This window comes from Paralichthys olivaceus, chromosome 12 (genome assembly GCF_024713975.1).
Source record: "Paralichthys olivaceus isolate ysfri-2021 chromosome 12, ASM2471397v2, whole genome shotgun sequence".
NCBI lineage: Eukaryota > Metazoa > Chordata > Actinopteri > Pleuronectiformes > Paralichthyidae > Paralichthys > Paralichthys olivaceus.
Genome location: NC_091104.1, coordinates 21854565 through 21869564, shown reverse-complemented (window position 1 = coordinate 21869564; position 15000 = coordinate 21854565). Strand labels below are relative to the sequence as shown.

General features: G+C 42.2%; 1 protein-coding gene across 1 annotated transcript; it reads right to left on the bottom strand.

The window, feature by feature from the left end:
• Nucleotides 1-5007: 5007 nt before the first annotated feature.
• Nucleotides 5008-13419, bottom strand: calm1a (calmodulin 1a). The gene is made up of 6 exons (XM_020085038.2): nt 13242-13419; nt 7223-7253; nt 6939-7082; nt 6727-6833; nt 6401-6536; nt 5008-6216 (listed from the first exon to the last, which is right to left on the bottom strand). Exons 1-6 carry the CDS (start codon nt 13242-13244, stop codon nt 6188-6190), a joined length of 450 nt encoding a protein of 149 aa, XP_019940597.1. The 5' UTR covers nt 13245-13419; the 3' UTR covers nt 5008-6187.
• Between the last annotated feature and the right edge of the window lie 1581 nt (nt 13420-15000).

The following is a 15000-nucleotide window of genomic DNA, read 5'->3' as shown; positions in this document are numbered from 1 at the left end:
AACCAAAATGTACTTGTTTCGATGGGGGGTTTCAGGCAGTGGCCCTAAGATGTCTATTGCCACCCGCTTGTACAGCCTCGTGGTTGTCTTTCAGGAACCACAATCCACACCCTCCCGACACCAATGCTTCACATCCCAAAACCATCCCATCCAGTAGAAACAGTCCTTCACTGTGGCTTGCACCTTCTGTACCCCCAAGTGGCCAGCAGTAACTGAATTGTGCAACCTTTGGCACTTAGGATTTCGGTAGAACAACCTGAACCTGTTTCTCTACTTCAGAATTTACAGGTGGTAGCCTCACCAACCTGGTACTGTGTACCTGCAACTGAGCCCACACTGGTGCAAACCTCTGCAGCTCATAAGAGGCTGTAAACCCTCATCCTCTCCCTCCTTGAGATCAATAACTTGTTGCATCTCAGGATCTGAGCCTGCGCCAACTCATCTCTGTCCTCTTGACCTGGGGGCACCGCAGAACCTCTGGGCTGTACAGCACATATTGTCTGAGCAACTGAACATTCCACCGCCTCGCCTTCCTTCGGGGTGGGTTAGACTGCTGACAGGAATGCTGTGAATGTTTGCTGTTACAAACCTCCTATAATACGATACGAGACCAACAAAACTCTTTACTTCCTCTGGTTCTTTGGCACTGGCCACTGTCGCACTGCTTCTACCTTTGTGGCGTCAGCTTTACACCTCTGGCTGAGATTACATGTACTGCACCTGGGTAGAAAATAAGTTACATTTAGCTGGTTTTACTTTGAGATTAGCCTGGTGTAACTATCACCTCATCCAACCGTGACAAATGCTCATGAAAAGTCCGGCCAAAGACGCTGATGTCATCCAAGTGTAATGAACCTTGTCTCAGATATGAGAATGTAGAGAGCCCCCCCACACAATGTAATGAGGAGGAAACCTGGAGTAATAGAAATCAATCAATCGATCACAGTTCATCACATACTTTCTAACTGTTAAATACTAAGAGGAATAATAACTTTTTGAATCCTAAACTGGATCCTTAACCAGAGGATTGTGCTCACCACCTCTTGGCCTCCTGCTCTGCAAACTGTGCAGCTCTCTTCTTGTTCAGAGACGCAGGTTTCAGTTTCCACTCCAATTCTCGAAGCTACATACTGAGAACAGTCCAAAGGCGGGTTTACAGAAACCACAGCAGAGAAAGGACGCACAAAAGCAAAATTGTTGCATGTCCGACAGGAAGTGAGGGTAAAAAAGTAAAAGGTGTCTGTCTAGTTTCCTCTCTTCAGCTGTTATCTGCTCTTGTTCATGTGGCTTTTTATTCCATCCTCAGCCTACAAGTCAAATTCAGTTATCACTATCTGCATTGATCAGGGAGCAGTTTACACCTTAATGATACAGCAATGTGTTGTGTAAGACAAGGCTCTTCAAAGTTTGAGTTTGAAAAAATGTATTCAGTGTTTTTGTGTTACAAGAAAGCAAACAGAGACTCACAAGATGGTACTTTCCAACTGCATCTAAAACATTTACAGTGTGATTTCCTATCATAAGTTGATGTTTGCCTTATGACTGGAGAGAGAATAGAGGGACACTGTATTTCAAAGTGACTGAGCTTTAGAATGTAGTCTAAACAAAATATAACAGTACAACGCTTACACACGTATATGTATACAAATATGTGCATACATGTAAAAGAAAGACATCACTTGATGACTTGATTGTGTAGTGAAAGTACGTTAGACGTCTAGATTATAAATAAGAATACATTTTTTTAATGATTCTCCCCCAATGTGTTTTAAACCTGTTTGTTGGTTTGTTTAATAATGAAAAACAATCGATGAATAATCATGATATATAGATATATGGTATGGTTCAGGGGGAAATTAATTCAATGTTGGTATGAGGCGAGACAGTTTTATGTATAAAGCACAGTTTATAAACAGTTAGTCATGCAGTACGGGACATTAAACACCACACAGAGAGAAGGAAAAGAGGTGAGCACAGTGAGGACAGCAAAAAGGAGCACAAGGAGGAGAACATCTTGTGTAGGCTGAGGATAGGACACATTAGACTCAATAATACACTGCACTTAATAAACAGACATCCAACAGGATTATGTGATTACTGCCAAATAGTGTATAATGTAATGCTTCATTGCAATGAGTATGTTAGAGGAAGAGAAAAGCTGAATAGGGAAATTGCAAAGCATGGAGTGGAAGAGCTGAGCTTGGAAATAGTATTTACCACTGGAATAGGAAGTATGACCTATTACCTGAGGGGGACAGGAGTGCACAAAAGAATTTAATATGGCCTGGATTGACTCTGATTGACACTAGGACACAGTAGGTTGCCATCCGCTCCTAGACCAAACAAAGAAGAAGGAGAAGCCATATCAAGTGTAATCAGAGATACAATATCAAATGGGGAAGAAGAAGAGGAAGGAGGATATTGAAACACACAATGGATGGTGGTAATGCACCTTGATGTTGGTTGCCACCCACTAATAAACCGAACAAAGAAAAAGAAAATTACAAAAATAGAAAAATAAAGCGAAAACTAGATTAAAAAGGTCTCAAATAAAACAATTTAAACAGAGCTTGTGAAATTGTTTAGTTAAAGGCATTTGTGAATAAACGTTTCCAATCTGGTTTAAAAGACTGCAGTGGGTGGAGCATTCCTAACACCACCAGGCAGTGTGTTAGAGCACTGTGCTGCATGGTGACTCTCCATGAGAAGGATTTTCCTAAAACATTGTGGGATTGGAAGTTTTTGAACATTTTTAGTTGATTTCTCAGAGAATGATTCATGGATCTTGATGAAAGTACAGATTCAAATAAGATCTGGAGCTAATGAATTTAAATGTGCTTGTACCTGAAATAAGACTTTTCACTGGTGTTTGGATTAAATATTGATATGACAACTGATCAGTGTTATACAGAGCATACTTCTCCTCTATGATATTCTATTAATATTCTATTATATTGAATTATTCAAAGATAAACGTGTGTATGAAGGTTATATCTCTGCTTGATCCTGACCTTTCTATTTATTTTTAACCTGAACAAGAGTATTGTCTAATGAGAAGAATCAGCTTGTGAATTTGGGATTGGGATTTTACTTAAATTCAATTCTTATATTCAATATTCTTTAATTGTAACATTGATCTTTTTAAGATGCCAGTACTTTCCAGAGGATATTCCACATATCTTACCCTCTAACATCACAGAAAGTCTGAAGCCTGGTGTGCAAGCAGAAAGACTGAACAATATTCCTAAAGCTTCCTTACATCAAATTAAAAAAAGAATGGGACTAAGTAGAGCTCATACCTCAAGGCCCAACAGTCCCCTAGAATTCAACCCAGCTGTACCAATTTACACATCATCATTAATATCAATCCCCTCAAATGTGCCAGATTTTCATCATTGAGATCACAAACGCCACAAAACTCTCAATGTCAAAGAAAGTGAAAAATCACATTTGAAAGGGTTCTTCCCTGACTCACATTCCTCCACTAAGTATCATAGTAATCTGTCCAGTAGATTTTGCATAATGTTGCTTGACAACAGACAAACAAATGCACATGAAAACAGCCTCCTTGGCTATAGTACAAATAAACAGAGGATGCTGGCCCTGAGACCTAATTGGCTGATTTCTCCTGAGGCCAGACACCCCATTGGATGCCACTTACTACATTGTGTCCAGCAATCAAAATGTGGAATCGCCTCCTCCTTTCCCTTTGAACAGCCCCCACAGACACACGCCATGTTTACATGGGTGAAGCTGAAGTGATGCTGTGTTTCAGCAGTTTTAATTTTTTACCAGTGGTTTCCTTCATCATAGTGTTCTCCCTGGAAAACAGACTCTGTGCTGCATCAGTAGGATTTACTGTTGTTTATATTGGTTGTCACTAATGGCTCACATGAGCAAAAAAATATGAAATCTAAATCTAATTTAAGCTTGGTGGATGAATGGAGGGGGTTATACTGTAAATCTGTCCTGTCCAACCTCCCCTCTCTCTCCCTGCATCATTCTTCTGTTTGAAAAACTGAAATATTTATGTGCGTGAGCGCCGGCGCCAGGAGGAGGGATTTGTGTGTCTGTTTGTGTAAGAGTGTTCGCACGTGTGCCAATATACATATTTTGCACATTTGTATCCATCATAGGAGACACAGAGAATCCTCTCAACTGGAAACCCTGTTAATGTGAATAATGCTGAAGAGGCAGCTCACTATTAACAGGGCAGCAAGATATTAATACACTTCAGACGGTTACATAACTCCAGCTGCTCTGTGTGTTACATGGATTACTAACACCTCCCACACTTCTCCATCCCTCTGTCTTTCCTCTCTCTCCATCTCTGCCTGACTGCTTCTCATCACAACGAGCTAATCCTGCGTTTTCTACAAGGTTGAATCAAGTGAAGTGTCAGTAGTACAAATATAAGTGATGCTGCTCATTGACACAGCTCACCAATACACACAGTATGGTGTTTATGTGAAAACTGGTGGTTGAAGCCAGAATATCAGCTTTTGACCCAGAAGACAGAGGGAGGTGTTTCATCAGGAGGATTTTAAGATGAACTGTCAATCTGTTCTTTCTCTTTTAACCCTTCTCTCTCTTTCTCGCCCTCAAGTACTTGGATTCCATCGTCTTTCAACCTCTCCATCTATTCCCCCGATCGTCTCCTTCTCTTGCTCTCTCCACAAACTCCCACGGTTTTCTCCCTCTCTTTTCACTTCCACCCATCCCATGCCTGGCTCTGTTGCCAAGCAACACCTCATCTGCAGACAGACGATCTTGGTGATCTGGGGTAGTCTCTCTGATACCACCCCCCCCATACACACACACTCACTTTTTGTATCATTGCACTAGTGAAACATTACAACCAAACTGTGAACATGTGCCTTTAAAACTAACTATCTTTACATAACCTTGGTGACATGTTTAAATAGGTGGAGATTCCTCCAAAGAATCATCCTTCACTTAGAGGACACAACTCGACTCACAACATTAACACACGACACAGACCAGATGTTAGTTCATGGTATTTTATTGGAAAAACAAAATGTAAAGACTAGCATGTACAACTTGGAATGCAGATCAACTGAACTGAACAGAACAGCCGGACTGGGCCGGGCCTCGCCGCACCCACACTCTCTCTCACGCACACACACAGACACTCATGCACGCCAACTCATACACAAACACGAGATAGAAATGCTGCTAAGCACCGACCCTGCCCCCACTAAACTGAAATTAACCCCCTCGTTGAATGACGTGCACGCAATGTTGGAGGCAATATACTCCACCTGAGCGTCAGGGAGGAAAAACTGATCTAGTTCACTACTCACTTTCATCCTCATTGTTTTTAAATCTCCACCTTCGAATCAAAATACTCATGGGAATGTAATTGCCCCAAACATTGCTATTGCGCATCAGTTTTAAAGCCCACCCAACCCCTCCAAAAGTCAAGGACACACCCACCACCCGAGGGGTTAAAATCTATGCCCTACCAAGGCCTCACCCTCAAAAAAGGTAAACACACAAAGGATAAAGCGAGTATCCTGACATGCCAGAAACACAGAATCTAAAATTAGTTCTTATTTATTCCATTTTAGTATTTTTCTTAAAAATATCTCTGTCGTCACGGACTTCATTTAGGTGAGCAAACTGCAGGTTCCGCTGGTTCACTCACTCCCATCCATCTGTTACCTGACCCCTCCCCTTCCTTCTCTCGGTGGGTCCCAGGCCGACCTGAGGCCCGACAACAGCCCTCTGCGTTTGGGCTCTCGACAGTAAACCTATCTAAAGCTGCATGCATGAAGAACAGAAAGAAAGAAAACAGAAAGTCGTAGAAGAAAGGCGATTGGCCAGCCCAAATAATTATCATGACGTCAGGCAGATGGAACCAGGAAGCAGAAGAGCAGAGGCCAAACCAGCTGTGGAGGGGCTGCTTGGTTGAGATCTGATTGGGCAGCTCAGTGCTGGGGGGAGGGGGGGTGGGGGAATACAAGCCAGTACATGCAGATTCATTTAGGGTTTTTTTCTTTTCGTCTTTTAACTTATTTGAACTCGTTTATATGGACTAATTTTCAGTTTTCCAACATTCAGTTTAAGTTGTCTATACAGAACAGTATGAATAAATGTAGATTTTTGCAGTAAGAGGTAAGTGAAACATTTGACTGATTCTGAATCTTTGATGTGAGAGCCCAGTTCATTTGGCGGTCATCATCTGAACAAATTCTGTAGGGAAAAAAAAAACAATTGAAATTCATCAGGGACAGTTTTAATCTGTGGGCTGTAACACAATGACAGAACATGATGGATGAGATGAAGACAAACATCTAGGAATAAATCACTATGGTAGACAGCATGTGTATCCATATAGCTATCAGTTTGTTTTTGTACGTAAACCACACTGCTGTACCTTCATAGTTGACCTGTCCGTCTCCGTCAATGTCGGCTTCTCTGATCATCTCGTCTACTTCCTCATCTGTCAGCTTCTCTCCCAGGTTGGTCATCACGTGACGCAGCTCTGCCGCACTAATGTAACCATTGCCATCCTGAAACACACACAATTTTACAGTTAGCACTCATGCCAAACAGAGCCAAATAGTCCTCTAAGAGTGTCAGCTAAAGATTTAAGAACATTCTTAAATGCAGATTAGTTTTGTGCAGTTGTAGACAACTAATGAGAACAACACTTTACTCAATTATCTTTATCGCCTTGCCTTCACATAATAAAAAACACACCTTATCGAAGACCCTGAATGCCTCCCTGATCTCCTCCTCACTGTCAGTGTCCTTCATCTTCCTTGCCATCATTGTCAGGAACTCAGGGAAATCAATGGTCCCATTACCTATAGAAGAGAGAAGGTCAAATTTGAGATATACATACGACTTTTATATACCAAAACAAGTTTAATATATAAATCCTTCCCCGTGTTGAGGGAAAACTAGCATACCATCTGCGTCCACCTCATTGATCATGTCCTGGAGTTCAGCCTCAGTTGGGTTCTGACCCAGTGACCTCATGACTGTGCCCAGCTCCTTAGTGGTGATGGTCCCATCTCCGTCCTTGTCAAACAGGGAGAAGGCCTCCTTGAACTCTGGACAGCCACAAGGAGAGGACAAGAAAAACAACAGAGGGCAGAGGAAAACATTAGCAACAGCACATGTGAGCACATGGAAGAAAAGGTGTATTTTATGCTTAAGATGGTAAAAATATGTTTTTATATTGTCACCTTACCTGCAATCTGCTCCTCTGTTAGTTGGTCAGCCTAAAAAACAAAAAGAACAGAAGGGGGTGGGGGGGGGGGGGGGGGGGATGTTGGGTTAGAACAGCATATTAGAGCAACAATTACAAGTCAAATGGTGTTGCTTTGACTTGTTACTTAGTGTATCTGAAAAGATTCATGTGAGGTGAGGTCCTGGTATCAAATCAATTTAGAACAACATAACAATCAGACATGCTTATTTTTAAACTTTGAGACTGCCCGAGCACATCAACATCATTTCAAGTGTGAACCACAACCAAACACCATTCAAAAAACACTGAGGCTAGAACTTTGTTTTTGCTCAGGCTATAAACAAACACCAATAAACCATCAAGTTATGTCAAAGGGTCTGGTGAAGCCATTCAGTGTACAACCTTTATATCTTCAAAGTGGATATCTGTGAGGTCTGCTACTAGCTTCATTGCCTTCGGTTGTGCTCTTTTCGCATCTCCACCTCTGCCTCCACCTCCTCCTCCATCCAGCCTTAACCCACCACCTCCCCTGCGCTGCTTCAGATCTACACTTCTTCCACCAGCACCTCCTCCAGTTACTCCTGTTTTCATGCTGAGGCCGTCCAGCGCCCCTCGCACCATCACCAAGCCTTCAGCCAGACACTCTGCCCTCTTGTTGATCTGGTTGCCCTGTTTTTTAACCTCTGCCAGCTCTGTCTTGGTTCTCTGCAGAGAGTTCCTCAGGTCCTGCATCTCTCTGACCACGGTGTCCATGCGGCTGGATGAAGTGTCCATTAGCAACTGCAGGAAGGCTCTGTAGTTCCTCTCCTGCTGCTGGATGAGCTCCTTGTAGTAGAGCTGTTGTTCATCCAAGAGGTCATAGACAGTGGACAGGCTCACCAGCTCATCCTCTGCTGGGTACAGAGCAACTTTCTTCGGCAGCATGATGAGGGAAGGAAGGGAAGGATGGCAAGAAGGGTAGGAGTGATGTCTCAGCAGGGAGGGAATAGCTGGATGAAAAAAGTGATGGCCATACATCTAGAAGTCGTTCTTGATTGGTACAAATGATTGAAGAAGGTAGCGATGAAGGTTAGATCTTGCCATTTATCAGAGTAATTGCATAACTTAAGGATGAGGGTTAAAAAATCCAAGTCTTGATTTGAGTAAAAAAAATTGATGAGAAACACGTCACTGGTGATCAGATGACTGGATAACTGCAAGATGCTTCTTTCAGTCCTTCATTGACGGCAGATGTACACAATTCTTCTGGAGTGGAAGAGATCAACAGATTGGCACTGACTTGGCGATGCGTCCCTCCTCAGTGTAGCTGGATGAGGAACTGATGTTAAGTTGGTCCTTCTGTTGATGTTTGCCTAGTTATGTGTCTGTTCGTCTGTCTCCCTCTCAATAAATCTGTCTGCCTACATGTCCATCTTTCTTTCTGTCCTTGTGTCTTGCAGCAAGGCGAATGTACACGGCCAGATGCTGTCCCTCCCTGGCTCCATCTGACACCAACTGGGTGAGGCTTTGCTGACACCAACTCCCTGTGCCTCCATGTCAAACTGTGTGTGTGTGCATGTGAGCCGCAGCATGACAGTCAAAGACTATGCTGTCTGCCCATCCCTCCAGCAGATGTACAGAAAAGATGTCCACCTCCTGCAGTTGTTCAGCACTTGAAGAGCCTTCAACAGATTGACAGAGAACGGGAACGTGTGTGTGTCTAGTTGCCAGGAGGCCGAGTCAGAGGAGGTCATTCAAGTGTGTCATGAAAATTGGTTTAAGGTTTGTGAGAGTAACTGTGTCCAGACTGGGGGGGTTCACAGGGGTTGTGTGTATGTCTAGATGCATGTGTTAATCTGTGGCCTGTCATCTCATTGCTACTGTTGCAGCTCCTAGGGAGGATCAGTTGGCTGGATATCTGACTCTTAGACAGTGTCACTGGTCACACCAAATGCCCCCCCCCCCCACCTTTGGCAGCCCCCCCTTCCAACAGAGGTTCACTCTGAGTCACGGTTTGTTTGACCGAAATGTCCCAAAATGGAAAATTACTTTTCTAACAAAACTCAATCCATACCATCACTGATAATATTGCATATACAGTATACATATAACAAGCAAGAATCAGTTCTAACCAGATGTTTATAGGTGTGTCTTCTACAAGTTCATGCAAACATTATTATTATCATGATGTCAGTAAAACCTGATTGGACGACAAAAAACTAATGGATTTGAATATTATGGGTTGTGATACTTTAAGAAATATAGCATGATATAGAATTCCATGATAAAGAAAATGTCCTGGGTGTATTTGTGTCACCTTAAGGACACAGGTTTACATATTGTCAAGTTATTAGAATAATAAGGTTTTCAGAATATGCCTGATGATACTGACAGTATGGATTTATACGTCTATGTCCATGCACGTGCCCATGGGCTCTAGCTATGGTTAACAAGCTGCTAACCCTTCTAATATCCAGGCCAAATTCCTCCCAAGGCACTACAGTGCCTGGAAATACAGAGCACATTCTTATTAGATAGTGAGAGTGTAGCATGACTGCCACATGATGTACTTAAAAAACATCCATTTTATTAACAAGAATGGATAAAAAAAACAAGCATAGGGCTGAATTAGTGAGTAAAAGTGAAGATTTGTCTTTCATTCCTTTTTCATTATAGACAAAAAGACAGTGTCTTGGTCATAGCTATGCATTGAAATCTTACTTCACTGTGTTGTGACTCATGTCAGGCTGTTGACGGCATCATCTGACGGTTCTTACTCATAACACCAGTTGAGAGTATCAGGGTGGCAAAGACAATAACTACAGTCGAACTTCCTGCTGACATTACAGTAACTGTAACCAAATAACTTTGAAAGAACAGCGGCCAATAGGAAAAGCGCAACACTTGTAGGACCGACCGTTTTTGCTTCATTAGATACAGTAAAGAGGGACAGGAGAGAGGATGGCTGGATTTGAGTCTGGGCTTCCACTGCTGTAAGGCCTGAGCTCAGTTTACTGTTCATGCTTTACTAGGTGAGCTACTGGGAAACACCATGAATGGTCATTTTCATTGGAAAATGTTCCTTGAAAACAAGTGCTAACTTATTTTACATCTTTAATATCACTACACTATGAAATGAAATATTGCAGAGTGATTTGCAGATATGGTGAAAAACGTGAGTCTATGCACACTGCAGTGATCAAAGCTGACTGTGAACAAACAATACGCATTTTGTTTCCTATACATTCTCACTTGAAGTAGGTTGATGATGAACCCATTTGATTCATGCACCAATAGCCATATGCTGACTCACAAGACAAGTTGTTAAACAAATCAGACAAATGACAAAAACCAACAACAGTTTAGTTTAAAACATACATACTACTTCCTACTTACTTTACCAACCCTGTAGCTAAAGCAAACAAAGACAAATTAACACTACAGAAAACCTGTGAGCATCCAGAATATCAATTTTAAAAAAAATTCACGATCAACAAACATTCAAATGACAAGTCATTAGTTAAACTTGTCTATGTGAAAACTTGGACGACTTGTCAGGGCTCAAGACAAACTTTAATTGGTTGCACTGGTGCACATACCTTTTTCATTAAGCTGCTCCAGCACATCAATTAGCTGCACTGAAAACCTTTAACAGTGCCTTTGTTGTCAGTTTCCATACACATTGGAATTTTCTTAACACCTTACGTAACTAACTATAAACAGGAATACAGGGTGTTGTCTTAATCTTAATCTTGTGCTATGGCTGCACTCTTGGAATTTATACAATGCATATGCAAGCCATTCTTTGCAAAGGGCATGATTGTGTCATATTTTTCTTGAGTCAGATGAGGCCAATGCGCCTTTTATGGTCTTAGTTTATATAGAATGGTGAAGTCAAAAGGATGACGCCACACGGCTATTGGATGGTAGGGAGTTACAAACAACACAATATGAACCACTGTCTGTAATGATTCTTTGCATGTAAACCATTGCTTCAAATCAATAGTGCTTTTGAAAATGTATACAGAAGAAGTGCAACACATACTATTGCAATACTCAAGTATGTAATACAGGCACACCTTTCTTTAATATCAGGGTCAGGGCTAATCAGGGGTATGGTCTTTGCAGGATGTGGGTGGGGAAAAAATAATGTTTCAGAGAGAACTGCTAAATGTCAGAAACACCAGGGCCACCACTGTAAATGTTTATATCTGGACGTATGTGCAACCATACGTCACACTATAGAGCCCTGTGACTTTAGATTCAGATGTGATTTAATACAAATCCCAGCTGCCATGTTGAAAATCCCTGTATGTACAGGGTATGTTCTATACATACATACGTACTTAATTTCCCTTCGGAGATTAATAAAGTAATCTATCTAGCTATCATACATGTGAAGTGTAACTAAAATTGGATCTTCAAGCTGCTGAGCAAAGCTAAAATAAAACTTGAACAGGCCTCGACTCAAGCCCCTCTGTTGTGGTACATAAAAGAAGAAGAAAGAAACCTGGTCAAATCAGTCCACTGGTTATTCACCCAAGCCTTATAAAAACAAAAGCCTGTTTTCTATTAATTTAATAAAATGTTATAGCAACACAAATATTTTACACCTGGGACACAGATTATAATGAGCTACTGGGACAGATAACCAGGAGGCACACTAAGACAAACTGTAAAAGTCAAAGCATGCGTGCAAGACGGATGTGTCAACCAATACAAATACTGATGGTTTTATATTTCACTATAATTCCCTCGGGTTTAGATCAAAAAGAAAAAAGGCCAGACGTAACTTTGGGTGACTTGTTGCTGTTAAAAAGGTGTTTACATAGCTGATGAGGTTTACTCAAGTAGAGGGCTTTGCCAGCATGGGGGCTGAACCAGCGCCTGGTGATTTGCTCCTTTTGCATCTGTCAAACATGGTTTGTGTCGACTAGTCTAGAGAAAAGGTCCAATGTAGGAGCAATATTTTCCACATGACAGAGCCCTGCATTAAAGTAAAAGTAAACAGAGTCCTCCACAAACTATGAAGCATAGCAGATGAGTGATGATACCATATCTATGCCACAATCATGATAAGATGAGATGACATTGCATGAACGGACAAAAAACTATTTTCGTTTCAGTGCAGACAATTCACTGGTACTAGGACAAAAGGCTACTTTGTTCTTGTTTGTTCGGACGATGGGACAGAGCAGACTTTATCAAGACATCAATTTCCACAGCAACAATAAATGTGACCCGGAAACAAGTCAATTACCAGCATGCTAGCAAACATCTCGGTTATTGTGTCGTTACGTGGCCGCACACCATATTGTATGACATCATGACCTGTCAGTTGTTTGGATGTGTCTTTTCCTATTTGTGCTTTGATGAGTAGTAAAGACAACTGTTGATAACATCTTAGTATATGTGACCCTGTCTGGATACTATTCGGGTATTAGATTAAATGGATGTAGCAGCAGACAGTGGAGAGCAGTGCAGTAACTGTGCCCCCCCCCCACCCCCACCCCACTCATCAGTCTTATACGCTGCTGCATGTCTAACATGAATCTCAATGGTTACAAATGTCGCCGCAACACCGGCATCAACGAATCTGCGTCCACGCCACAGCTGCATTTCCACGCGGAAAAGCACAGATGACCGATGTTGTCGCTGTGGGATTCCTGGGGGAAAAAATCCTTTTTGTGTGATATCACGATAGCTGTAATGCTAACACCGGCAAGCCAACCGAGCTGCCGCCGCTCCTGTCGACACATGACCACCCGCGATAAGTAGCACACGTCTGCTAACACCAGCTACTGTTATATCAGTGATCAGCAGCCACGAGCCGCTGTGTGTAGCCGCCAGCGTTAGCCAACCAGCTAGTTAGCCAGTGGAGCTAACTCTGAGGCGTCCGTTGAGCTCGCGCGCGCTGCAGTTGGAGGTTTTATTTATTTCCACACCACAACCCGAGAGAGACTCAGAGGACACACACACCGCCCGACATTCACACAACCCCCCCACACTGTTTCACATGACAGCCACGGCGGATACTCACCATGTCTGTGAGAGCTGGAGACGTCGGTGCGCTAATGCTACAGGAGGAAATGGACGGCTGCCTCTGAATGAGCCCGGCTGGAGGAGGGCAGGCGAGACGAAGCACCGCTGCGAGGCTCACAGTATTCCTCCGCACCGTGGAGAGGCGCTCAGGCAGGGAGGCGTGCGCGCGCTTTGTCCGTCTCTGCCACTCATGCGCGCACGCGAGTAATGAACCTTGCGCGCGTACCTGTGCCTGGATCTTATTCTGTTGGATAGATTTAAAAGTAGTTTCTGTGGAGAAAGGTTCCTCCACATCACTGAACACATCCAGATACACATCAGAAGAGTTGGTGGAAGAGTTCAGATTACTAGTCTCTCTTATTTACTCAACTCCAGAGCTGCAGGATCCAGATCTGACACTGCTCAACAACAAATTATTATCAGTTATTATCATTACTAACTGGTACTGCCGTCATTAATAGCGTCATTATATTCATAAATAGTACTCTTATTATGTTCATGATAACAACAAGTCTGACAGCTTGAATATGATGGTTACACAACGATCTGTCTCCTCTTTCTCTCTCTCTCTTTCTTTCTCTCATTCTGCTCAATAATAACAACAATTATCATTATTAACTGGTGCTGCAATTAAAAATAACATTACTACATCTATAAATATACTCTTATAACAGTCAGTCTTACAGAGCGTGAATATGACAGTTACAAAACCGTTCCTGGTCTCGGTCTACTCCTTCTCTCTCTTCTCTCCCCTCTTTTCCACATGCCTCTCCTCTCTCCCCCATTCTCCCCCATCCCCAGGCAGATGGCCGCCCACATTGACTCTCATGTCAGAGGTTTCCAGCAGTTAATGAGAGACTGTTTTCGCTCCTCTGTCCCCAGTGTTTGCTTGTTGTGGGAGCTGATAGATTCAGGTCCTGGCCTTACTAGAGAAAGAGCCTTGAGATAATGTCTGTTGTAATTTGGCACAATACAAATAAAATGTATTAACCCAGCTGATTACTGTTGCCTAAGATTTTAAGGTATAGAAATGCATACATAGCCTTAAATGAGAGACTAAATGTATTGAGGTCAATTAAAAAGCAATAAGACCCTCTCATCAGTCACATACATCATGTTTCACCTGATAGAAGTAGGATGTTTAATGCATAGAAACTTACAGCATCAGTCGGGCAATTGGTCCATTGGGCTGCAAGCCTACATGACCTTACTATGGCTGGAAACTTTCCCATGGAAGTACCATTGTAGCTCAATATCTTTAAGTATTGAGGATAACTAAGACAAGTCATATTTCTGGTCAATTTTCAGGTAATAGGTCAGTTAAACTGGTAGAATTTTAAAAAATGCATTACTGTTTTGAAACCAGACCCATTTTAATTGAGTAGATTGTATAATTTTGTCTTTGTGAAACTTTATCTGGAGAATTTAGTGAATGATTCTGTGCTGTTCCTTGTCAAACAGACTTAAATGTACCCTCCAGTGTCTGTCTACTCTAAGACTCTTATTGCATTATCTTCTGTGTGGCCACATGTCTCACAGCACCAATCATAGAGTCTGCTCATGTCTCTTGGCCAATTGGCTGCATTAGCGTGGTATTAAAGTCATAGTCAGACAGTATCAGTGTAATCTGAGCCTGTTTAACTGCAGCAGGCATCTTAGCTATGCAGTGACATTGTCGGCCTGAATTCACAAGAGAAAGTAGCTGCAAATACGACCATATAATGAAGCAATCGCATGTCCAGAAAAACAACATCATT